Consider the following 27,598-nt stretch of genomic DNA (forward strand, 5'->3'; position numbering starts at 1 on the left):
AGGAGAAAAATTTTCAGACAAAGAGTTAAAATAGAGGCACAGAAGCAGGAATATTCAGAATATGGATAGAATACCAGTAGGAAAAAAATGGCTGTATGAATAAGACTTTTATTGAATAATAATATAAAATTCTAGAGAAACAAATAGAAATCAGATGCCCAAGAGGTTAGGATTTACATTCAGGGTAAAGATTTTTGAACACTAGTTTGATGCATGTAGACTTGTATATTAATGGAGGTAACAGAAGAGGAGGAGTTGTTAAATTACCAAACTGGTTACTACAGAAATTGTTATCAACAGAAAGGCACATAGGGAAGCCAATTTGGGGGAATCTTTATATCCTTAGCTGCTATTAGGAATCCCTTTCTACAAATAATTCTATATCTTGTTCAGTTTCAAACTTCTAAGATCTCTTTAAGCCACCATCTTATAGTGAAGAGGATGAAAAACATCTATATATCCTATATTGATTTTCTTTTCACTTAAAATAGTATCAGTTGATCACACTTTGGACAGGTTTACATTAAAGTGTTTTTTAAAGACTAGATTACTTTACTTTAATATGATCAAGATCATTAACCACTGGGCTAGCTTTCTGCAGTTAGTTGTTCAGTAGGCCAGAGTATGGGATGTTGTTCCTACAAGTCCGGTCTCAAGAAACTTCTGAATACTGATCTTTGCTTATTACAGAGTAATCATAGATTTTAAGATGCATAGCTGCATTCATGACAGTCACTTGGAATGTCATTTTTTTGGTTGAATTTTTGTTTGATTTTGTAATTATGGCAGGATCCAGATCCAGTGGATTTAGTATAAAGTGATGCATAATATACATTATTTCCATATTGCAATATGTTTCTTCTTTGTAAAACAATTCAGGAGGAATGGAAGTGATATGCAAATATGTGCTTTTCCTAAGTTTGTTTCCGTTTTACTATTTCTTATTTGGACTATAAACCCTGAAGTTTTAGATCTCAGTATAGTTCTTCTGTATGATCTGTAGCAATGTACAGTTAACCCTTGAACAGTGTGAGGTTAGGGTTGCCAACCCTCCACGCTCAAAAATCTGGTTATATAGTTGGCCCTTCTTCTCCATGGTTCTTCCTATCCCCGGTTCTTCCATGTTCGTGGATTCAACTAACCTCAGACTATTTTCCATTGAAAAAGCTCCACATATAAATGGATCCACACAGTTCAAAACCATGTTGTTCAAGGGTCAACTATATTCATTTTAATTCATCCCACAAAAGATCCCACCAAGATCCATTTAAAGAACTTTTACGTTTGCTCTTTGTATAGACTTGGGATGTAGAAGAGCTCTAAACGTGATTTTCGTCTTGAACACATAAGATACTTAGCTTTTTTGTATTGTTTACCACATAATCCTTCCTTGGTATATATCATTCACGGTGAAGTAAATCTCTTAAAAATCTAGTCCTTCGTTTTCCCATACTAAGCAGTTGAAGAGGAAATTCCCATAAGGCTTGCCTTTTGAACTTGGATTTGAATTTTTTTTTGAAAGCTGTGTCTCAATAAATTATATAAAAATAATTGTAAGTAGTTTCCTACTTCCAGCTAGTATCTAGTGTTTTAACCTCAAATTCTGTGAAACGAGTTGGCTGTTTTTACAGCCCTTTTATGTGATGGCTTTCTCAGTATCTAATTTTTCACAAGACATACTGCCAGAATTATTTTTAAGTTACCAAAAGAAGGTCTCATTCTTTAGTTTCCACTGGGAGAAGTTCTTTTTTACTGAATCTTAGTATGTCAGGACCTACTAATGTCCACTCATTTAGGCGGACATCAGTATGGATGTGACATCAGAATGGAGTGATAATCGTTTTGTGCATTTGCCTGAGACATTAGAATTCATTCTTTCACTCAGCAGGCTTTCTCTGCATGTCTGGTGTTTGCCAGACCCAGTGCTAGGCGGAGGATAGGAAGAACCACAGTGACAGCGCTTGAGTATTACTACTAGAACAGGGCAGAACCCGAGCTGTCCATGTGCATTCTGAGGGTGGGAAGGACTGAATATTTACACTGGAAGATCAGAACTCAGAATGCAAGGAGCTAGTAGATTTTTAATTAAAAAATTGTGAAAGCAGACTTTGTTGTGTACTTAATTTACATGCCATTTTTTTTCTCAAAGGTTGAAATGATTAAAAATGAAAAGTTATTTTCGATAAGAACTGTCCCCAATTTTAAATTCAGAGGCAAAAGACATCCCACACCACCCTTTCTTAAAAAGCAGAACATTAATGCCGCTAGTAGAAGAGAGAAATTAACTAGTATCTCTGAAGTCTGTTTTCACAAGTGGGTATTAAGATGACTTTATGTCCTCTTGCCTTTTGACAAGCATTATATATCAAATACAGAGAAAATTGATTAAGTGTAGAGAAAAGAATTACATAAATTCAGAACCATTTTCTGTTTTTTCATAATAAAATGATTGCTCAAAGAATTCCATCTGATCACTGTTGAAAGCTCACTGCAGTTTATGATATAACTGATAAAATCTGCATCCTTGGCCTTCCAACAACCTTTACACCAGCAGATGGTGGGCGTAAAGATGTCATTCATCATTTATTTACAATGGACTTTATTTATTCTAGTGTCAACAGCTGCCCCAGGGAGTGGGTTATTGAATTCAAATGTGAGGCTCTGGGTTATTTGCTTCCTTTCAAATTTGTCTTCAGAGCTTAGTTGCTAGGAGTCCATTCTGTGTTCTAATAATGATTCATGTATTGTGAAGCCATTCAGTAAATTGGGTTGTCAGGGATTGCCAAAAAAGGTTTCGAGGTCTTGTTTTGGGGGGTGGCGGGGTGTGGATTGCATGTGCGTCTGGTTGACTTGAGCAGTAGTGGTATTGCGTGACTTTTTCCTAAAACTGGTGAAGTTAGGATTTCTTCTTTTCCTTTTATGTACTCATTATCTCCCTGTCGATATATTCCACATGTGAATAATAAGGAAACACAGAGGGCTGTTTACTAAAGGGAACTCTCAAACTTTTCTTCTCTCCTCACAGGCAGGGCAAGAGTCCTTCCGTTCCATCACACGGTCGTATTACAGAGGAGCAGCAGGGGCTTTGCTAGTGTATGATATTACAAGGTGAGAACTTGCAAGTGGTTCTGCTCAGTGGGCAACGCAGAGAATTTTTCCAAGTATCAGTAGTAAAAGTATAGCTTTGCCTTTATGTCCTGACTACTTGCCTTTAAAATTTGTGTATCTTGAATTAAATTTAAATTTCCTACAGAAATCTGTAACTGAGTTGCTCTCTTATATAAATAAGCATCCCAAGTTGATCAGTTTGGTAATGATATTTATACATTGGAATTTCCTGAAGTGAGGTTACATTTAATTCCTAAACTGAACTATAGTCATTGAGCTGTGACTCCAGATACTGTACTTAAAATCTGTTTCTTGTTTCTTCATTGCATATGGCTAAAAACAATCTTTAATGGAATGTATACTGTTCATTGTATAGCACTTAGGGAAAATACTTCGAAAATAGCCATCAGATTGTCATTTATGTTTAGGAGAGACACATTCAACCACTTGACAACCTGGTTAGAAGATGCCCGCCAGCATTCCAATTCCAACATGGTCATTATGCTTATTGGAAATAAAAGGTAAAAAGACTATATCTTTAAATCTTTATTGCCTAATGGTGAAGACTGGATAGCTGTTTATGTGGTCACTGTTAAAGTGCCTGTCTTGTACATTGTCCAAAATATAAGTTATTGATTTCTTAAATTAAGAAATTTTTTTTAATATTAAGAAGTTTCTTTTGGTTTTTAAAATACAGATCATAAGCTTTATTGGGATTTATTATTATTTGAAATAGTTTTTGTTGGAAGCTGTATTTTAAATAATATTTTTATGGAGTTTTATCTGATTAGTAATTTAAAATAAAACCCACTGATTTGTTTGGTGGCTAGGTCACTGTTCGGTATTATCCAAAATACTTGGCAGTAGAAATAAGGATCCATACAGAACTCAGAAAAACATTTTTTCCCTTTATCGTGATTTAATATGTATTACATGAGTTAATGCAATACATGGATTAATCATGTGTGTTTCTACTTGAAGGCCAAAGCACTTTTATTAATAATATTGTTTAATAGATACCATATTTAGTACTTTTAAGCTTACCTCTAGGACTTACATATTAGTGTCATCTTAATAGTATTTTTACAATCTTATTTTACCTTATATTAATTGCAGTGAATGTCTTTGTGTTTGTTTTAAATGATAGTATAATACATAGGAAAACAGTTTCTTGACCGTAGTTTCTATAAACTTTCAAGAGTGTAGGAAAGTTTTCACTAATTTAGTAGAAAATTACAGTGGTAACAATTAAAACTAGTATTTTTAAATTGCTAGATACAGAATTCATTCATTCTTCAGGTTTATAAAATAGTATTAAAAGATAATATTTTTAGAAAAGTAAAAGTATTACTCTTATATGGTAATAAACACAACAAAGCTTTTATTTATTTCATCCATTAATGAGGGAACCAGTAAGATGGTACAATTAGTTCAAAAGAGAACTCAAAATGCCACACGTTTATAATCAAATAAGGAATGCTGAAATGAATTTACAGATGGATACAAAACTGAACAAAATTCATAGATTGATAGCTGTATTCCACCAGGGCTCAGCTTGCATTTCCATGGACAAGAATTACTTGCTTTAGTATCTGTTTTTCATAAGTTCGTTTCTCTTTAATATATCTACAATTATTGAAAACTTGTGGGGTGCAATTAAAGCAGTGCTTAGAGGGAGATTATAACACAAAACACTTTTATTAGGGAAGAGTTTCAAATCAGTAACCTAAACTTTCACCTTAAGATTAAAACTAGAAAGGTAAGAGCAATGTAAACCTAAGGTAAACAAAAATAAATAAGGAGGTTAATGAAAAGAAAACCAGTAAAACTAAAAGCTAGCTCTTGAGAAGACTGAGAAAAGAAGACACACATTATCACTATTGGGAATAAAAGAGTAACATCACCACAGATCCTTTAGATATTAAAGGGATAATGAGAGAGTAGTGTAAACAAATGGATTGGGGAGATGTTGGCCAAAGGAGTGCAGACCTGTAGTTAGAAGATGAATAAGTTCTGGTACCTCATGTACAGCGCTGTGATTATAGTTAGCAGGACTGCACCGTGTACCAGGTGCTGTGAAACAAGATCTTAAACGTTCTTACCATAAAATCAAATGATACATGATGTGATGGAAGTGCTAGCTGATGCTACCGTGGTAGTCATATTGTGTTATATAAATGCTTCAAGTCAATACGTTGTATTCCTTAAACTTACAGTGTTACATGTCAACTGTGTCTCAAAAAATAAATAATCCCTAAACAATTTTAAAAAAACATTTTTTTCACAGCTGTTTGATTTACCAGTTCTAAACTGTAGTTACCATAGTCTTCATAAACTTCCTCTATTAGATGACTGCTTTCTTATCTGTAGAATCTTCTAGTGCAAAAAATAAATCTAAATAAATGGAGAGATATACCATGTTCATGGATTGGAAAATACATATTTTTAAGATGTCAGCTTTTCACAAATTGGTCTGCAGATTCATTGTAATCTCAAAATGCTTCAGTCTTTTTTAAGCAGGTAGAAATTGACAAGCTGATTTTAAAATTTATTTGAAAATGCAAAGGTCATAGAATAGCTAATATTGGAGGATTTGCTGGTTTCAGTAAAGTGACTTCAAGATTTATTATAAAGCTACTGTAATAAGTCTGATATTGGCATAGATAGACATAGATCATTGAAACAAAGTGAGAAATAAGAAGTCAGTCTATACCCAGGTAGTTTGTTTTTTGATAAAGATGCCATGGTTCAGTAGGGGAAGGGGTAATCTTTTCTTCAAATGGTGCTGGAACAGTTGAATAACCATGTGCAAAAAATTAACGTTGATTCTTACCTCACACCATATACAAAAATTAACTGGAAATGGATTATAGACCTCAACGTAAGAGCTAAAGGTATTAAAAAAAAAACTGTAGAAGAAACCATATAAAATTTTAGGGATTCTGATTTTGTCAAACATTACTTACATAGAGAATGATCAACTTAACAAATATTGGTAAGGATTTAGAGGAAATTGAAACTCTCATACTGCTGGTGGGAATATAAAATAATACAATGATTTTGCATAACAATTTAGGAGTTTCTTTAGAAAATAAACACACATTTGCTATACCACTTAGCCATTTCACTCCTAAGCATTTACCCGAGAAAAAAGGATGAAAAAGGAGACATGCTATTTTCCATTTATATAAAACCCTAGCAAATGCAGACTATTCTTTAGTAGCAGAAAGCAGATCATTAGTTGCCTAGGGCACAGGGGAAGGAAAGGGTGAATTACAGTGGGGAATAAGGAGACTGGTGGCTTTACCGGGTATACACATATCAAACTCATCAAGTTTTCTATTAAACGTGATTTTATTTTTATGTTAGTTGTATTGCTGTAAAGCTGTTAAAAAGAAAGTAACATAATTAAATATTATAATGGCATAAATTAAATTTTTTTAGTGTTATTTTAATTGAGGTTTGCTGTTAAGAGAACATACAATTGTTCCTCCATATCCATGGGGGATTGATTCTGTCATTCCCCTCAAATATCAAAATTCTTTTAAGATTAAGGCTATTGGAGGGAAGCTTTGGTCTTTGTATTCAGTAATATGGAAGTATTCATACTACCATTCAGTGGTGATGTGTGAAATAGTAAGAGGAGAATGTTTGAGTAATAAAGGAAAAGTTCACACTTTTATCTTACCAGTGTTTTCCTTGTGTTTAAAACGAGACGGGGGCAGCTTGTTGTTTAGTCACTAAGTCATGTCCGACTCTTTTGCGACCCCATGGACTATAGCCCACCACTTTGTCCATGGTATTTGCCAGGCAAGAATACTGGAGTGGGTTGCCATTTTCTTCTCCAGGGGATCTTCCCAACCCAGGGAGCAAACTCTGCATTGGCAGGCCAGCTTTTTACCCCTGAGCCACTGGAGAAGCTACTTACTGGTGGCTTAAATTTGGTTGCTGCCTGTAATTCAGTTGTGAAAAGAAAGAGCAAACTATAGTGTATACCAAACATGTTTCTAATGATTGTAGAAGGGTAGTTCTTTAGGATACACTAGCTGTGGAAAGACATTTTAGGGAAGAAACTAAGAAAAAAAAAATGTATGACATTCAAAGAGTGAATGGCAATGAACAGAGATAAATGGGATTATTATCAGATAACGGGAGTTGGGGTAAACCTGGAGACAGAGAGTAAGCCATTTTTGAGTTAGGTGGATTAAGCTGTAGGGAGCCAGTGGAACCATTTGAGAAAGATAGTGACCTAGTCAGAATGACAGATGACATAGATTTTTCTTAACTGTGGCATTTGGAATTGATTATACAAGAAATTAGAAAGCAGAGTCTACAAAGATGAAAGTTTTTAATAGGTAAAGGATTAGAATACCCTAAACAAGAAAGCATAAGTTAAGAAAATGGTTTACTACTTAAGTAGTAAAAGTGATTTAAGTGGGATTAATGGGGTGAAAAGTCAAAGACCACAATATGATTTTATGCCTGGAAAACTGAAGAAATGGGTGCTAAAACAGAAGAAGTGAACACTGAAGTGCCACTTTCTTTTTTTCAAACAACTCCTTATATGTACATACCCTTAACCCTCTGCTAATATAACATTTGCAAATGCAAACATCATGAGAGATGCTGGTAGGGAAAACTTGTGACTAACTTGAAATATCCCCAAATAAGGGATTATTTAAATAAAATGTGGCATACACATAAAATGGGATGAAGGGCAGTTAAGGGAAAGTATTTTCTTGAAGATTTTGTGTAACTTAAGGCTAATTTCAGATAACAAAACTCTTAAGAATGAGATAAGATAAGGGAGCTGAATTTCAGTAGCACACTGCCATATCACTGTTGAGGGTGTCCCCCAACCCTTATTTTTTATTCCTGCTAGAATATAAGCTCCATGAGGTGGCCAGGGCGGCGGGGGTAGGGGGTGCGGCGAGGTGTTTTATGTCTAATTTGATGAGTGATCTGTCCCCAGATCCTGGAAATGGCTTGGCACGCAGGAGGGCCCCAGATTTCAGTTGGATAGATTATCTTCATCCAGTTATGCAGACTGAGTTTAATTTTTTTTTTTTTTTACAATAAAACACACTTGAAGAAGAGACAGCTACTTTTTACCCCTACCTTAACTAATACGATTCCAGTATGATAAAAATGGATACCGTACTTGTGTCCAAAATTTCTAAATTAGACTTCTATTTTTCTCTCTCTCCTTTGATTAACAGTTTTATTGGGAATTAAACCAACTAGGATGAATAATTAATGTTTCAGTAGTACTTTGAATTTTATCAGTCAACTTCCTGTAATTTCTGAGGATTGTGTCTTATTTTTAATCATATTCAGACTCTGAGTCTGGCTGAAGGATGAGGAGTCTAGTGTAATTTTGCTCTCTCATCATGTTGAGTAAGATAGTTCCCTTCTTTCGTAACCCACTGTACTCAAAGGTGGGATTTGAGGCTTGATGTTCCCTTTGAGTTTCTCTGGTTTTAGCATTCTAGGACTCTAACTTAGAATCTTTCTTTGCTTGGATTGTTAGTTCTTTGAAACTAAGCAGTGTGCACTTTGACTCTCATAATACACAGGATAATGCAGTTAATTATTATGTGTGAAAAATTAATTGGAAAAATGGTCAGCACAACTTTGAATCTAATTGTATTGTGTTGGTTGATAGCTGAGCCCTTTCTTTCCCATGTTCAGTGATTTAGAATCTAGAAGAGAAGTAAAAAAAGAAGAAGGTGAAGCTTTTGCACGAGAACACGGACTTATCTTCATGGAAACTTCTGCTAAGACTGCTTCTAATGTAGAAGAGGTAAATAAAGGCCTTTTTTAAATGTTTATCTTTCTACGTAATAGCAATCATTTGTTAATCATTTGTTGGTTATACCCCATAGGCTTTTTAGACACAGATAGTTGTTGAAAGTACAAAATTTCTTTCCTTTGAAATACCTTGTAACATTCATGTTATATCAGATTCTCAAATTATATTCTGAGCCTTCTCTTGAAGTCAGAATGATTTAACAGATCTTTGTATATACTTTGCCTAAAATCTTTTTTAATGTGGTTGAAGAGGGGAAAAAAAGAACACTAATGAAATTTGGAAATGTTTCAAGACGCTAAACATTTGTAGCTGTTTGCATCCACTTCTGCTTAAATAGAGGAAGTATTATTGCTATATAACATTATATTAAACATGGGAATTCTGCCATATTTAATAAATAAGATTTGTGGTATCTTAATTATTTCTGTTGTCAACCTGAACTGTGGAAGTTTTCTGAACACACCATATTTTTCTGTGCTTTGTGTATGTGGGATATGGGATTTATATACTACACATGCAGGAGTAGGCAGTCAATCCTCTCTAAGGTAAATGTATGACTACACTCTAGTTCATAAAAAGGAGAAATGAGACTTAAGAAAATATGTAGTTTGCACAGAGTAATGCTGCAGTTTCCACCTTCTGGGTAAGAATTTTAAAAGCAGCTGCAGAAAAGCTGCAGAAATGATTGGAGAAGCACTTGCTTTAAGGATAGGGGTCCTAAGCCACGGGACCTTCCACATAGTAAACAGTGAATACATATTTATTAGGAATAATACTCGTCTAATTACCTGTTGAACCCGGAAGTTGACTATAGTAGTTCAGCAGCATTGGTATTTTCACTGAAGAATTCTTAGGTAAGATATCCTGTTCATCTCCACTTAATGAGGTGCTCTGTGATTGTCCTTAATATGTTTCTTACAGGTTCCAACTAATGCTTTACCTGTGTTGCCAATTAATTGCAACTTGATGACATATGAAAATGTTTTACTTTACACAGCAAACCCAGAGAGAAATCCATTCTGTCCTCTTGTTTAACTTAAAATAGACAGAAAGCTGCCTGTTTCAGTGATGCATTCCTTTCCTAGAGGTTGGATTTGAAACTGGAGGGGCTAGTGTGTTGTGGTCGTTTCAAGACATAGGAAACATATCTTTATTGATTATTAACAGTGGATTTTCGTGTTGATTTTGAGAACCTTAAAACCAGAACTATCTGTATTTTATGAAAGAGCTGTCCTGTGAAGTCAGATGACAAGACAGCCACTACCGGAAAGTAATTCTGAATTTCTGGTTTTAACTCTGAAGCCTTTGTGTTCATTTTCTAATTTTTAACAAGTCACAGTAGGTGTTTATTTATAAGTAGAAAATTACTATTGTCATTTGACTGAACATTTAAATGAAGTATATTTCATTAATGTTTTGGCAGCGTTATTACAAAAATTCTGTATCTGTGGTTAATAATGAAAATAATTGTTTAAATTTGATCAGGGCAGGAATTTTCCATACTCTTGAGAGAGCAGCACTTTTCTTAATCATGTAAATTAATTTACCTCTCAGAAGCCAAGGATATTAGGAGATAATCTTTTTAGATTCCATTTTAAAGGATTCATAGATAAGCATTGCATAATATAACATGTGAGATCTTACCTAAAGGCTAAAAATGTTTCATGATAAAATATTTTAAGAAGATGGAAGTCCATTCTATGATCCAAAGGAAATCAAACTTGAATCTGTACACAACTTAGAAACTAATTGAACATGAAAATAATAACCAAAGGACTTCTGCATCTGGGAAGATGGAGTAGACTGACTTTCCACCTATTTTTCCTGCTGAGTACAACTAAAACTCTGAGCATTATATGTAAAACAGTTATAAGAAGACCGAAAAGTAGCAAGAAGAAGGCCAACCAGCTAGAGACCCTGGGATCTGAGGAATGATGCAGCAGGGGTCCCCTTGGTTCATTTTTGCCTCATATTACCTCAGATTGGGTTCAGGAGTAAGTGGCAATCCAGAAAGTTGTGTTCTTCTGTTTTGTTCCTTCCAGAAGATTTAAGTACATGGCATAAAGACATGAAATAAAGGCATACAGCTCAAAAAGGAAGGAATAAATTGTTTGTATTTGTGGATGATATGATTATCTCTGTAGAAATCCCAAGAATTTGTTTTTGTTCAGTCTCTCAGTCGTGTCCGATTCTTTGTGATCCCCTGGACTATAGCACGCCAGGCTCCCTTGTCCTTCACTATCTCCCTGAATTTGCTCAAACTCATGTCCATTAACTCATTGATGCCATCCAACTATCTCATCCTCATCCCCTTCTCCTGCCTTCAGTCTTTTCCAGCATCAGGGTCTGTTCCATTGAGTTGACTCTTCGCATCAAGTGGCCAAAGTATTGCAGCTTCAGCTTCAGCATCAGTCCTTCCAATGAATATTCAAGGTTGATTTCCTTTAGGATTGACTGGTTTGATCTCTTTGCTGTCCAAGGGACTCTAAACAGTCTTTTCCAGCACCACAGTTCAAAATCATCAATTCGTTGGCACTCAGTATTCTTGATGGTCCAATTCTTCCATAGTGCATAACTACTGGGAAAACCATAGCTTTGACTATGCAAACTTTTGTTGGCAGAGTGTTGTCTCTGCTTTTTTTAACGTGCTGTCTGGGTTTATCATAGCTTTTCTCCCAAGAAACAAGCATCTTTTAATTTTATGGCTGCAGTCACCATCCACAGTGATTTTGGAGCCCAAGAAAATAAAAGTCCGTCATTGTTTCCCCATCTATTTGCCATGAAATGACGGGACCTGATGCCATGATCTTCGTTTTTTGAATGTTGCATTTTAAGCCAGCTTTTTCACTTTCCTCTTTCACCTTTCTCAAGAGGCTCTTTAGTTCCTCTTTGCTTTCTGCCTTTAGGGTGATATCATCTGTATATCTGAGGTTGTTGATATTTCTCCTGGCAGCCTTGATTCTAGCTTGTGATTCATCCAGCCCAGCATTTTGCATGATGTACTCTGCATATAAGTTAAATAAGCAGAGTGACAGTATACAGCCTTGATATATATTCCTTTCCCAATTTTATTTTTTTTTTTTATTTTTTTTTTTCCTTTCCCAATTTTAAACCTGTCTGTTGTTCCATGTCTGGTTCTAACTGTTGTTTCTTGACCTGCATACAGGTTTCTCAGGAAACAGGTAAGGTGGTCTGGTATTCCTGTCTCTTTAGCAGTTTCCCACAGTCAAAGGCTTTAGCATAGTCAATGAAGCAGAAGTACATGTTTGTCTGTAATTCTCTTGCTTTCTTTGATCCAACAGATGTTGGCAGTTTGATCTCTGGTATCTCTGGTTCCTCTACTTTTTCTAAATCCAGCTTGTACATCTGGAAGTTCTCAGTTAATGTACTGTTGAAGTCTAGCTTGAAGGATTTTTAGCATTACCTTGCTAGCTTGTGAAATGAGTACACTTGTGTGGTAGTTTGAACATTCTTTGACATTGCCCTTCTTTGGGATTGAAATGAAAACTAACCTTTTCCAGTCCTCTGGCCAAGGGATTTACAAAATACACTAGAGCTAATAAGTTAGGTCAGCAAGTTGATAGTATGCAAGGCATATTTTTAAAATCTACTGTATTTCTATGTATCTACAATGAACACCAAAATTTAAAATACAGTATCATCTATAATCACACAAAAAGGGGACTTCTCTGGAGGCACAGTGGATAAGAATCCACCTGCCAATGCAGGGGACACGGGTTTGATCCCTGGTCTGGGAAGATTGCACATGCCATGGCGCAGTTAAGTCTGTTTACCCCAACTACTGAGCCTGTGTTCTGGAGCCCGAGAGCTGTAACTGCCGACGCCCATGGGCCTAGACCCTGTGCTCTGCTACACGAGAAGCCTCTGCAGTGAGCAGCCGGCGCGCCACACTCTGTTTCCTCATTCTTTTTCAGAGCTAGGTTCCCAGTCTGACTTTGGCCATCACAGCCAGGGTCTTGCTGGACCTCCTAGTTGCCTCACCTAACAAATCTTTTCTCTTCTTACCTTTGATAGTCCCTGGGGGGTATGTGATACTTCTGACCACTCACTCTTCTATAAACTTTCTTTTTTCTTAGCTCCATGATATCATAATCTTCTTTTTATCTGTGCCTCCCAGACTCCTTTACTGTCTTTTATTTCCATGTTGAAATTATCGCCTGAATCCAGGAATACCCTTCTTAGGCTGTATGTCCATCTCCACTTTGACCACTGCTGGCCCTCCTCTCCCCTCGTCTGCGAAGTCCCCTTTCCTGTATCCCAGGGCACCCCCCTTCCCTGCCTCTTCACACTCGGTTGCTGTGTGTTGCTCTCCACATGTGTATTACTATTTCTGCCTATTAGTTTAAGTATCTCTCCACACTGTCCTCTTCTATGATCGCTTCCTAACTGGACTCCCCATCTTCATTTTTCAGTCCTCCACACTCTTGCCTATAACACCTTTCTAAAAAAGGAAAACTGAATGTCACTCTCCAGCTTTATTAAAACCCTCCAGTGGTTCCTCACCACTTCAGAAACAAACTCCTTGGCTTGGAAAACAGGCCCTTCACTTGCCAGCCCACCCCTCCTCACTCTTCATGTTAAACTGGGAGTGCATCCACAGAATGTGTTCTCGGCACTTGAAATGCCCCGTTTCCTACTGAGCCTTCAAGGATGTCGTTGAGTCTCCTTCCTCATGGAATGCTGTGACGTGGGACACACACACACACCGCCCCCTCCACCACCCACACAGTCCCCCTTCTGTGCTTGTTTCTCTGTGCTTACTCATTCCTGGGTCATTCTGGTCATGGCTTTATCTTCACACGCTCATGACTCTGTCATGACTCTTGTTTTCACGTTGGCTCAACATAAGGACAGAATTCCTTGGAAACCTAGACCATATTTTTATCTTGGCATCTCCAAATATCTAGCACAGTTGTTTCCCTACACAGTAGATAAATGTGTGGATGGTTAAGTATTCACTTAATTTCTTTAACCCTTCTCCTCTCCCTGCAGTCTTTAGTCACCTTCTGCTTTGGTCCCACTTGTTAATCTGTAGGTGCAATTCTGTCCAAAACCTTCTTTGCCCTAAGTGTTCTAAAACCTGTGAGATTCTTGAAAACACTGATGAATAGACTGGCTTCTCCTTTGATTGGGAGCTCCCTCTGGTAGCTACCTGGAGTCTTTGTGGTTTGAAAGGGTTTTTTAGACCCAGGAATAACTGCCTCAAAGATTATGGCAGGCGACAGAAAGTACCCCTTCCCAGAAGCAGCAGGCCAACTTTCTAAAGATGTCCAAATACTCTAAAAGTGGTATATTTGCTTCTATAATTCCTACCTTGTTTTTCTCTTTGTATTTCCTCTCTACATTAAAATTTCTTTTTCTCAAAGTTGTAATTACCAAAACTTGACGTTATTGCATTCCCTCTAGGACCCAAAGATGATTGTGGTGTCAATGAAATATTCTTTGTCAAACTGTTGTCACTGTGTCAGATATTCTTCCCAGTTTCTTAGCCATTTGATGGGTGATTTTTCCCTATATTCATCAGTTTTTCTTAAAGTTAAGATGGGAAATTTGTGGGAAACCAGGATAAATACATAAATGTGAAAAAAAATTGAGGGAAAAGTTTAATAATTAAAAATATCTTAAACTATTGAAAAATCAGGGCTGGAAATTCCTGACTTAGCTGCTAATGTACTGAAGATAAGAGCCAAGATGATAACTGAAAATACAGTGTGCTAACCCAGAGACAGATTGTAGTAATCTGCCGAGCCATCTAACCTGAAGGATCAATGGATTTCTGTCTTGGGGGGAAGCACGTGACGATGATACTTCAGTAACCAAGAAGACCAGTTTCAAGGCTTCTTGTTAATACTGGTGTCCTCTCCTGGTACTTGGAGATTTACAGACTGAATTCCAAGTGAGATAACACCTTCCTTGCCTTGGGCTGTGTTGTAAGTGGTAGAACAGGTGTTTCATAGAGCTGGAATGTGGGTGTAAACTGAGGGGTTTGCTGTCCCCTTAGCCCTGTACTCAGCGTTGTGAGCTCCACAGGGCCGTTGAGTTCATTTCAGTCACTCAGTCATGTTCGACTCTTTTTGACCCCATGGACTGCAGCACACCAGGCTTCCCTGTCCATCACCAACTCCCAGAGTTTACTCAGACTCATGTCCATTGAGTCAGTGATGCCATCTGACCATCTCATTCTCTGCCGCGCTCTTCTCCTTTTGCCTCAATCTTTCCCAGCATCAAGCTCTTATCCGATGAGTTGGCTCTTCATATCAGGTAGCCAAAGTATTGGAGTTTCAGCTCAGCATCAGTCCTTCCAGTGCATATTCAGGACTGATTTCCTTTAGGATTGACTAAAGGAAATTTGATCTCCTTGCAGTCCAAGGGACTCTCAAGAGTCTTCTCCAACACCACAGTTCAAAAGCATCAATTCTTCGGCGCTCAGCTTTCTTTATGGTCCAACTCTCACATCCATACATGACTACTGGAAAAACCATAGCTTTGACTAGACAGACCTTTGTCGGCAAAGTAATATCTTTGCTTTTTAATATGCTGTCTAGATTGGTCATAGCTTTTCTTCCAAGGAGCAAGCGTCTTTTAATTTCATGGCTGCAGTCACCATCCGCAGTGATTTTGGAGCCCCCCAAAATAAAGTCTCTCACTATTTCCATTGTTTCCCCATCTATTTGCCATGAAGTGATTGGACCGGATGCCATGATTTTAGTTTTCTGAATGTTGAGCTTTAAGCCAACTTTTTCACTCTCCTCTTTCACTTTCATCAAGAGGCTCTTTAGTTCTTCTTCACTTTCTGCCATAAGGGTGGTGTCATCTGCATATCTGAGGTTATTGATAGTTCTCCCAGCAATCTTGATTCCAGCTTGTGTTTCATCCAGCCTGGCATTTCGAATGATGTACTCTCCACAGGGCTTTTCACTGTAAATCTGACCTGACCTTAGCAAGCTTCCAGCATCCCTCTGGGGGGGTTAGTGTAATAAATGTTTACTGCTCCCTTCCAAAGATCAGAATGTTTCTCCTCTTTCCCCCACCCCCACCCCCGTTTGGCCATCATCCTAGGGAACTTCAGGAATGATCAGAACCAGACTAACTTTTCAAAGTTACATCCAATTTCTCTACTTCTAAACCAGGGAAGCTAGACATTTCTGAAGACTGTAATGCTGCTATGTGCATGTCACACATTTAAACACTCACACAACTCTATAGATCACCAGCTCTCAAGGCTCCCATCGGTGGGAGAGTTCCATGTGTGTAAAATAAACTTTGCATTCTCTCCTTAAAACCTGATTCACAACATAACCTTCCATCTCAGTCACTTAAGCCAAAAATGGAGTCATCCTTAAACATCTTATCATCCTTTCCGTGTTCTTTGTCAAGTCCTGTTAATTTCTCCAAAGGCAATATTAAGTTTAATCTTTGCTTTCTGTTCTGGTTGCCACTGTTACAATTTGTCAGGCCTTCACCTCTTAGCTTGATTATTGTCCTAAACTCCTTACTGGCCTTCCTGTCACCAGCCTTGCCTCCTCTTAACTCCTCCTCTAAGCTACCCTCTGATTTTGTCCCCAGACTTCTTCCCTTTTCAGAGTTCACTGGGCACCTCTCTATCCTCATCTCCCATGGCTCACTGTCCCCAGCTTCCATGTTAACTAAGCTTAAAATGTGGCCCTCTGTCCAGGGTGGTCTTTCCTCCCCTGATTTTTCTAATAAATGAGTGGGAGCTTACTTATCCTTCAGGCCTTCATTCACAGGACTTTCTCTCTGGGCGGTTGTTTTACCAATGGAAGCAGTCATGCCACATTACCCTTCTAAACAACTGTTGTGGAAGTTTCTGTGCTGTGTTCCAATCTTGGGTTTACATCTGTCCTGTGTTACCACATCCTTGAGATCAAAACATGCATGTACCTGAGTATGTAACTGCATGCTCAGTGCCTGGTATGAATCAGGTATTCATTACGCTTGTTGAATGGAAGAACTAAATTAACACAGAATTAAATATATCTCTGTGTTATAAGTAACACAAAAACAAACTTAGCCATCCAAAACAACTTCTAGCTAGCTAGAAGTTTTTTTTAAAGGATATGAGAAGTGTGTGCTTTTTATGTTCAGTTTTAATGGCCATGTAAGCAAAATAAATGAAAATTCCTTTGAGTTGTATTGAAGATAAGAGATCCTAGTAAAAAGAGGATAAATGTGGGCAGGATCTTCATCCTGCTTCTGCTCCAGTGTTGCCTGCCTGTTCTTGGGCAAGTCGTTTCTCTTTTTGCAGCTCAGTCTGTGCTGCCTGTACAGTGAGAATTATTACAGGTCAGTAGATTCAGCAGCTGCTGTCTCTCCTAATAGAACACAGAAAACTAGATGAAAGAAAGAAGAGCAGAACGGCTCTTCTGTGGAATAGGGGCTGTGCCCTGGTTCTCCTGCCACTGGCCACCCTCCTTCCTCACTCATCCCCCCAGGGGTGGCCCCTGCAGGGTGTCCGTGAAACACTGTAAGAAGTCATTGTGTGTGGGAGGCCTCTCCCTTGAAGCTAAAGCAGATAGAATCAGTCACAGAATTTGAAGAAGCTTCATGTGTAAACAGCCCCATCTTAAATTCTAGTCTGATGTCCTTTTCACAGGACTGTCCTATCTCTGCATAATATCAAAGTCTTATCTCAGTGCACTTTCTTCTTGAGAACTCACTCTGTACACATTATGTGTTGCTAGTTTACCTTTTGATACTTAGTTTTATTTAATCAGGATGTTTTCATTCCCTGGGGGTTCTGCTTGCTGTACCTGCTTCTCCTGTGGTTCCCATAGCTATCCCTTGCCCTCATATACCTGGTGGTGGGTACTGCACCAAGGTCTACCTACGAGCCAAGCGCTGGTCTTAGTGCTTAACCTTCTTCCTCCAACAAGTCTGTGGCATGGGCATCATTGTGGCCCCCATTTTACAGAGAGGTTGCATGTGGTAAGAGGCCACACTGACCTTTGACCCGCCTCCCAAGCCTGGTTCAGAGCCCCACCTTCTGTTCTGCTAACAAGCTTACATGTACAGCTTCAACTCACAAAAGTAACTTCCTCATTTTTACACATATTTTGAACTTCTTTTCAGAAATAATGAAACCAGTGTAAATCACTTAGCATAGTGACCGACCCATACAGTAAATACTTGGTAAATATGGGTTAATAGAAGCTTTGGCAAGTGAACACCAGTATTGTCCATGGCATTGATTAAGCAATGGAAAAGAGAATTCAGCAACATTCTAGCTCTTTTTCCCAGTTCTCAGGGAGAACCGAAGAGTCGCTTATTCTACAGGGCACTTTGCTCTTTAACATCTATTCTAGATGTCTAAGTAAAACTGAGATACTTCTATGTATTTTTGTCACCTAACAAATGCTGTAACTTCTTTTTTTTTTTTTCTTTTTTTTTTTTTTAAATATGGAACACTTCACGAATTTGCGTGTCATCCTTGCGCAGGGGCCATGCTAATCTTCTCTGTATCGTTCCAATTTTAGTATATGTGCTGCCGAAGCGAGCACGACAAATGCTGTAACTTCTATCTAGCCACCAGGTGGCAGCATGTTACACAAGTAATTTAAATGTTACTCTGTTCTAGACCATTTATTTTCAATATTTTGCCTTAAAAACTGTAAAGCCCTTAATAAAAACAAACCATGACTTCATGTTCCCCTTTGTGCTCCCGCTTGTTGGCTGAGCAGGCACTCTGGGCTCAGTGTCCACAGTCGGCCCTGCCCCCGGCTTGGCCTGCACGCGTCCTCCCTCTCTCAGCCAGGGCAGAGGGTTTACGTTTCCTGCATCTGCAGCTGAAATGTCAGCACTCGTGCTGAGATCCTTTTGACTAAACTGGTTCATTTCAGCAGCAGTAGGATCTATCTACATTGCCCTTATCCACAAACCTTTCATCCATGCCCCAAGAAGTACCAGTTCAGTCAACAATGGAGTAGGTGCCCTTGGATACTGGCCAGGTGGTAGGTGGGATATGCACTCTATTTCTTTGTGGTTATGTATATTTTAATTTGTGCTATAGAAGTCCCTGAAAACTTAACCTCAGTAAGGCAAGGTATTATCAAGCATCACTCAGGTAACTACTGCTAGGGGTTGAAAGATTAATGTCTGAAGTGGAAGGCAGTTAATGGCTAATAAAGGTAAGGAACTGGACACGGCAATTAATCAGAGGAGAGCAGAGCGGGGAGCTAATGGGAAATGGAGAGAGTGGGGCTTCAGGTGCCTGCGTGGGCGCTGCATGGGAGGTCAGGCCTCGCCAGGGTAGGTTGGCTACAAGGAAATCTGTTTACACTTCTCAACCATGGATGTGCCTGGATTGTCTCACAGGCCTAATGAAATCCTTTCACATCAGCTTCTTAGCAGGTTTTTTTTTCCTGTCCTATAACCTATTTATTCAGATTTGACTATTTGAAACATGGATAGAGATGAATGTAACATTTGTGGTTCTGACTTAATGTGTCGCAGAAAGCTGCAGGGATCTTTAGGATGTCATGTTTTCAAAGTATTATGTTAATTAACCAGTGCTGAAAATTTTCTGGAGTTCTGCCATCATCTTGCTTCACTTTTCTGATAGTAAGGAAATAACTATTCCAGATAAGTTAATTGTTACACAGTCTTTCCCTGGTAAACATTGAAATCTGTAAGAATGATGAAGGCATTTCAAAAATGTGTTTTGTTTTACGCTAAACAGCAAATCCTGAGCCTCTTTCTCCTTCTTGACTTGGGCCATCTTGGTCAACATGTGCCCCCTTCCATCAGGAGCCGTGAGCCCGGTCTGCACTGGCCCACGGCTCCGCAGCCAATCTGAAGAGTGGCTTGGCTCCCGATGCTGCGCATGCGCATCGCCACCGGCCACTCAAGACATCCTTCTCACTCGCTCGCTTTCCCGTCTTCTTTCCCCTCCTTTTCATAATTTGCGTTGGTAGCCTGGGGAATAGAAAAAGTAAAACTAGTTAAAATGATGTCTAAAATTGGAAGGAATTGCAATTTAAGACTGTCCTATTAAAGCCTAAGCTTTAGGGAATTCCCTGGTGGACCAGTAGTTAGGACTTGGCGCGTTCACTGCCGGGGCCCCGGGTTCAGTCTCTGGTCAGGAAACTAAGATCATGCATGCTATGCAGTGCAACCGAAAAAAAAAAAATGAAAGGCAAAACATGAGCCTGGTGTAAAGGCTTTGTAATATTATTAATGTTAATTACTTCGATTTTTTTTTCTGTGTTCTATAGGTATTTCAGACTATTACATCTGTTTCTTAAAATATATATGTGAAGGGATGGGATGGGGGATGGAGAGAGGTTCCAGAGGGAGAAGATATGTGTGTACATACAACTGATTCACGCTGCTGTACAACAGAAACGGTGTAAAGCAATTATCCTCCAGTCAAAAAGGAGAATATATATGCAGACTGATTTTTAGTGACTGGAGTGAAATGAGCAATGAAAGAAAATTCTAGTCAATTATTATAACAGATATGTATCTCTTTCTGAGTTTTGAAATGCTTTGAAGCTTTAGTGGACAATTATTATCTGTGACAGGCAAGGCTCTTCTCTTAGAAGTTTTATTTTATCTCTACTAAACCTTAACAGTATTTGGTTAATGTGTCACTATATTTAGGAACTCAATTTCAGTGTATAAAAGAGGTATACTGCTGCCTACATCTGTTACATTGATTTTAAACTCTTAAGGTATCATTAAAATTGATCATTAATCACTTAGTAATATATATTAACTATTAATCCTTGCTATGATATAAATGAAACAATCCATCTATATAATATCCTCTCTATAATGTGCTGAAAGAAGTGGAAAATATTTTTATTTCAGTGTCTTTAACATGTAATCAGAGTTGGATGACAAGTAAATGTAGTATTGTCCAAATAGTATTTCATTGAGATGATGGGAATTATAAAAGATAACTGTTATATTTAATTATAATTGAGTTAATTGCATATCTTTCAGATATAAAATACATCCTACGTCCATTGGGTACAAATATTCTTGAAGGTGCTTGCTTAACAAAGCTTTAAGTACTGTTTAAGTGATAAAATTAGTGATTTAGAAAATGTAGCTTTCTTAAGCCAGTTTTTAAATTAATTCATCAACAGATTGGCAAAAAAGTCAATTTTTTTACATCCATCGGCACGTGTAATGATCTTCATAATAAAAATGCTTGTTTATATGAAGTTATAGTTCATTTATGCGACCTTGTAGTTCTGTCTGATGTTCTAGTGAAACGTACACAGTATGGGTGCCCCTGAAAAGGATTCCAACCCTGTGAATTTATGAATCTGTTGACTTCAGTGTTTAGTTAGCCCAGCCATCACTGTAATTGACATGTTATTGGAAATAGAGTTAGGTTTTCCCTTACTTATAAGGATAACCTCCATTTTGAGGAATGTGAATCAATTCATAGTTGGCTGAAAGCCAATTTCTCCTTCACTTTAACTCCAACGCGCACACATGAAAAGCACATTGGCTTCCTGAGTGCCTAGTGAATCTGCAGTGATTAATTCTTCTCATTATTTTGCTGCAAGTTCTCATGACCCTCTCTGATGATTCGATCAGCCACTTAGAGCTGATGCATATTCATACCTCTGTGCCCCCGCCACTGCCGCGCACGTCCCGGCACCGGCTGGGGTGTTCTTGGTGCAGTAATTGAGCTGCAGGAGATTGATTACTCTGGGGAGCTGTAAGGCCTTTAAAGGTGAAAACATATCAGTCCTGTTAATTAGGAAACAAAAGCTCTGGTGGCAAGTGCAGCAGTCAGTTGTTTCTAGTGTAGAAAAGACGGAAGGTAAGATGTGTTCTGCTCCATGGACCTGTTTACTTTTTAAATTTTGAATTGTCTGTATCAGTAGTAGTGGAGAACAACCTTCTTTTATGAATTTTCATAAAATGCTAATTGAATATAATATTAACACTATTATCTCTCAAACCTGGTGGTTTAAAAGCAGAGTTTGTATACATCTTCTGTAGCATTGGCAATAATGTGTAAAATATCTTATTATCTTAAATATAGGCTGTTTCTGGATTAATTTTGATATTTGGAGACTTCATTTGGTTACAATGTTCTATCACTAATTTTTTGTCAGTTAGTAGTATGCTACATGGGAAAAGGGTGAAACTTGATTCAATATGACATAGAAGTTGAACTGCCTTTATCTCTTTATAAGTACCCTTTGACTCTTTCCCCCCTGAACTGTATGTTAAGTAACACGTTGTCTGCCAGACAGGATCCTGTGTGGAACAGTGACCTCCAAGAATAAGCTGGTTACGTCATGGGTGTCTGTGCAGCTTATCTAGCTGATGTGTTTTTCCATGTGTGCTGTTCTTATGTTTTGGTCTCCCCTTTGCCCAGCCATGATTTTTTTTCTTTTGAAATACAATTCACATATCATATTTTAAAGGGTACAATTCAGTGGATTTTAGTATGTTCAGAGTCATGCGACCATCTCCACTGTCTTCCAGAATATTTTCATCACTCCATTCCTCCCTTCCCGTAATCCCTGGCAGCCAATAATTATTTTCCTTTTGTGGATTGACCTCTTCTGCATACTTCACGTAAATGGAATCATACTATGTGACCTTTCATATCTGTATTACTTTACTTCACAAAGTTCATCAAGCTTATCTCATGAATCAGTACTTTATATTTTTAGGGCTGAATATTATTCCAATGTATGAGTTGCACGACATTTTGGTTTTCATTCACCAGCTGGTGAACAGGTGTGTTGTTTCTACTTTATGACTGATTGTGTTAGTTCCCACACATCCTCGTCTTGTTGAACCACTTCACCACTGGGTCTGATATTGGCTCTGGGTTTTCTTAGATGTGGCTTATCAGGTTGAGGAAGTCCCCTTCAATATCTAGTTTGTTGAATGCTTTTATTGTGAAAAGGTGTTGGATTTTGTCAAATGCTTTTTCTGCATCTATTAAAACAACCATATAATTTTTGTCCTATATTCTATTAATGTGATGTGTTACATTGGTTGATTTTCTTATGTTGAACATTGTGATATTTTATAGACCTTTTTATATAATGTTCTTTTACTATGTGGTTTTAAATAATTTAAATTAACTTATCTATCTTATATTTCAGGCATTTATTAATACAGCAAAAGAAATTTATGAAAAAATCCAAGAAGGAGTCTTTGACATTAATAATGAGGTATAAACATACAATTGGCTACTAATTAATCTAGAATTTAATTTTAATTACTTGGAGTCAATTTATATTTTTAAAAATTCCTAAAATCGATCTATGCTGTCAGTTAAATATTAGTTTATAATCATGTAATTAAAAGTTTGTTATATGTTGTTTAATAGCTGAATCTTTATGTTTTGTAAAGCATCAGTTTATCTATGAAAACAGATTAAAGTAAGTGACCCTATCCATTTATTGCAAGCAGTGCAAAATAATAGAAATCCTCCAAAGAGAAGAAAATCCACTTTCATCCACACATCCATATGGTGTCGTCTGCTTTGGGGAATAATTTCCTAGTGTGTAAATGCATGTGCAGTGTTCCTCGTGCAGGATGCTCTCTCTGTTGTCTGGTGCGGAAGAGGGAAATGCCCAATTTGGAAATTACTCCCAGTTCAGCATAGCGTGTTTTCAGGAGACCGAGTTAATACATGTAATTGGCAGTTGGCGCTGGTTGTTTGGTTTTTGTGGGTAGCTTTTTTTTTCTCTCTTTTTCTAAAATTATTCTGAGCCAGATTTGATCAACGTGATTAGGATAAAATATAAAAATTTGAAGCAAATAATTCAGAGTGTTTACCAAAGGCCATCATTTTGACCTAAATCCCCACCATGCATTTATCTTTATTTATTTTAGAATTTTTATGTGAACAGGGTATATTATTTACTTTTACATAAATGTTTTTGCCAGTCCATGTTAGGATTTCTTGCTTCCGAGAGAAAAGCCCTTATACCTCCCCGAGGTGCAGTGAGGAAGGCCCTGTGTTGGGAGGACATTATGTGTGTGTGTGTGTGTGTGTGTCTCTTGGCCAGGACACAAGAGGCTCTTTTTATTTGCCTCAGTATTCTTTGCTAAAACAAGCAACAGTTCACCCAAGATTTCCAAAAAGTACTTGATTTTTCGATTTCTTGTAATCTGTAGTGATAAAGTGTAATCTGTAGTGATAAAGTTTCTGTGGCAGTAGATCTTGAGTTAATTTCGCGGCGATACCATTCAGAGACTAATGCCGTATCAATGGAACAGTAATTGGGCCTCTGTGAACAAGGGGGCGTTCATTGTGTCTGTCTGGTTTCATATAGTAGCTGACTGCTTTACTGTGCCTGGTGCGGCTTTGATTGTAACGTGCTGTCAGGAGCCAACAGGCCGTGCGATTTATTTGGCCTACTGCCAAGTCTGACTCCTTGATTCCTCAAGAAGTTGCTACCAGCCCAGAGGGGGCAAAACCAATGAGCCATAGGGCATGCTTTTTATTAAAGAGGAGTCAAAGGAGCGAAAAGAAACCACATCAGCTGCTGTCAATACTCAGCCAGTGCCAGAAACCCCAAGGCTACTACTGTTGCAGAACAACTGCCAAGCACTATAAATCTGAGATTTACTGTGACGTCGAGTTTCCTTAAGAGCTTAATTTCTGAAGCTACTGTATTACTTTTCTCCGTGCGTTGTATTTTTAGGTAAAATCCACTTGAGGGAGTGAGGGTTAAGACATAAGTGTGAGTTTGATGAATGAAAGAACCACTCTGTGTGTGGGTTCCTGGCAAGCTGCCATGTCTTTGGGGATCATAGAAATTATTGATGACACAGAACACTCATATGCCCTTAGCCTGTACAGCTGATTCAACATGGAGCAGAAACGCTGTCTAGAGGAAAGGTTGTCCGTTGTGTGAGAGCGGCATAAGATTTGCACATTTTCCTCCTTTAATGCTTTCGTTTTAAACAGTCTCTCCATTGTGAGAATTCCCTTAAAAGCAGCTCTCCAGTTTCTGTTAACCTAGTACCTGGCCGTGATAAGGAATTGTCTTCAGGAATATTTCCACAGTATTACTTTAAAAGGAAGAAACATTCCCTGAGAGATACTGTCTTAAATGTTGCCAAAAATTTGCTTAATAGATGTGTTTTAAAAATATATTTTAGTTGTTTGGTAATATCGTACCATTAAGAAACCAAAGGATTTCTTAAACTCAACCTTTATGTTATCCTTTTCTCTTTTATTGCAGGCAAATGGCATTAAAATTGGCCCTCAGCATGCTGCTACCAATGCCACACACGCAGGCAGTCAGGGAGGACAGCAGGCCGGGGGAGGCTGCTGTTGAGTCTGTTTGTACGGTCTCGATGCCCGAAAGGGGCTGCTCACCTATCCTTTCACCCTCTCCTCCCGCTCAGCTGAGACATGAAACTATTTGAAATGGCTTTATGTCACAGAAGACTTTAATCCTTCAAATTCTTGTATAACTTTGAATAAATGGTTAATGTTCACTTAAAAAGACAGATTTTGGAGATTGTATTCATATCTATTTGCATTTGATTTCTAGGTCAATTGATGTGATTATTTTTGTTAAATGTTGTCTCGTGCCCCTACCTACGAACTGAATTGTATGAAACACTACAGAGTCATCCTGAGTATTTTAAATCAGTTTGTGGAGTTAGGTTTCCCCACATGCGTGGTTACCTAATGTTTAATATTATAGAACTGTCCTCAAAAGTTTGTCAATTTTCAAGGCTCTAAGGAAAACAGAAGGACTCTTAATTCTGTATTTATCATTTACTTTCTGTATATATAGTTTAATAACCTGCTTGGGTGTAATTTGCCAAGCTTGAATTCTTTAATGCATTTGCATAAATTCTATACTGTTTAGAGCTTAAAGCTACAGAAGCATCATTAGGAATTGCTTGGACACTGAATTTTAAAACTTTTTGACATTGTTAACAAGCATGTTCATTTTTCCTTGTCACTAGTCCAAGAGAAATATGCTTAAATGTACATTATTACTAAAGGCTGTGTATGTGTTAACCTGTTTTAATGCCAAAAGTTTGCTATTTGTCCACAGTTTCTTTAAGATCTCTTCAGAGAAGGATTTGTTTGCCTTAATGTATCCCATTGGGTAAAAACACAGTATGATGAGTGAACTGGGCAGAAGCACGGACTCTCTCCACCTGAGCAACTCCAGGAGGATCGAGTGTCCACGTGTAGATGGCACGTTGCGAGGACTTTAATCTTTCTTTCAACAATAATGTTTTCTTTTCCTTTTATTCACATGATTTCTAAGTATATTTTTCATGCAGGACAGTTTTTCAACCTTGATGTACAGTGACTGTGTAAAATTTTTCTTTCAGTGGCAACCTATAATCTTTAAAATATGGTAAGCATCTTGTCTGTTTTGAAGGGGATATGACAATAAATCTACCAGATGGAAAATCCTGTTAAAAGTAGAAAAGCTTTAGTAATTTACTCAGTGTGGTGGTTTTACCCTTTTTCTTTTATCTCCCTTGGTCTATAATGAAATTGTTATAGCAGTGCAAAATAAAATCCTATGTATAAAAATGTTCTTTTTTTTATTATGACCACATCCTTTTTTAAGAAGTTAATTTTTTTAGTCCATCCACAGCTTTGGCGTGTATTTAAGCATATTTTTTAAAAGGGTCAGAATGTTTTAACACTACCCTTTTTAACAATTTTGCTAGAATGTGGTAATCTTTTCAACAGTATTAAAATTCTTTGTTATTGATGATATATATAAGCAAGTATTTTTAAGAATGAAACCAACTACTTTCAATCTACTCACTGACTTCACCTTTCTGCCTGTCTTCCCTGAAGATTCAGCTATGCTCTGTCAAAGCTTTGACATTGCTCTTGGGAGAAGTCACCTAACGCTGTCTTAGTTTTCACAAGCTCCTTGTGGGCATAGGGAAAGGTGAGGGGAAATTGAGGTTCCTGAGTATTTTTACTATATTTGTTTTTCCCTGGAAGTGGTCTTACCAAATTCCCAATCTTCCCATTCACTCATCAGTGGTGGGCAGGACAAGGTGAGACAATGAAGACTTGTTCCACTCAACCAGGAAGAGGATGATTCTTCAGCTGCCATTAATTTTTCCAGAAGCTTAACATATTCCTTTTCCATGCTGTCTCCTCTAATTCTTCTATAAGTCAAGTATAAAAACAGAAAGTAATGGTAAAAAAACAACAAAACACATGTATCTTAGTAACCTAAGAAAAGCGTGCATGTGTGCTTAGTCACATCCGACTTTGGGAGACCCTATGGACAAGCCCACCAGACTCCTCCGTTCATGGGATTTTCCAGGCAAGAATACTGGAGTGGATTGCCAGTCCCTTCTCCAGGGGATCTTCCTGACCCAGGGATCTACCCCGAGTCTGCTGGATTACATGCAAGTTCTTTACCACCTGAGCCACCAGGAAAGCCCTAAGAAGAGCTGGAGCCCTCAAATGCAACCCCTATACACAGCCTTCCCTGCCTCGGGACTTGGGCAGGAGGGGCATGTGGGGGCTTCTCCGTAGTTAACACCACTTTCTCTGCATACCTCACCTGCCATTAAGAAACATGTGATGAATCCTTGACTTCAGTCGACAAAGCAGCATTACTCTCTGGTTTCCACTCTCCCGTTTCACAAATAATGTAATGGTGATGCCTGGAACCGAACCTTTTAAAACTTCAAGTC

At 38.0% G+C, this 27,598-nt stretch overlaps 1 protein-coding gene and 1 non-coding gene across 3 annotated transcripts in view; one reads left to right on the forward strand and one right to left on the reverse strand.

Annotated features, from left to right (window-relative positions):
• RAB2A (RAB2A, member RAS oncogene family) overlaps positions 1 to 26,465 on the forward strand; it is a 64,433-nt gene extending 37,968 nt beyond the window's left edge. For both annotated transcript variants that reach the window (XM_043879176.1, XM_043879177.1), the window contains 5 exons: positions 3,026 to 3,108; positions 3,537 to 3,629; positions 8,800 to 8,911; positions 23,047 to 23,115; positions 25,141 to 26,465. In XM_043879176.1, coding sequence (XP_043735111.1) covers positions 3,026 to 3,108; positions 3,537 to 3,629; positions 8,800 to 8,911; positions 23,047 to 23,115; positions 25,141 to 25,236 — 453 coding nt within the window. In that variant the 3' untranslated portion in view covers positions 25,237 to 26,465. The remainder of the gene's footprint in view (positions 1 to 3,025; positions 3,109 to 3,536; positions 3,630 to 8,799; positions 8,912 to 23,046; positions 23,116 to 25,140) is intronic.
• LOC122679735 lies at positions 18,353 to 18,459 on the reverse strand. Its single transcript, XR_006336521.1, has one exon. It is a non-coding gene; the product is annotated as a U6 spliceosomal RNA (small nuclear RNA).
• Positions 26,466 to 27,598: the final 1,133 nt, after the last annotated feature.

The sequence above is a fragment of the Cervus elaphus genome, chromosome 21 (genome assembly GCF_910594005.1).
Source record: "Cervus elaphus chromosome 21, mCerEla1.1, whole genome shotgun sequence".
NCBI classification, from domain to species: Eukaryota; Metazoa; Chordata; class Mammalia; order Artiodactyla; family Cervidae; genus Cervus; species Cervus elaphus.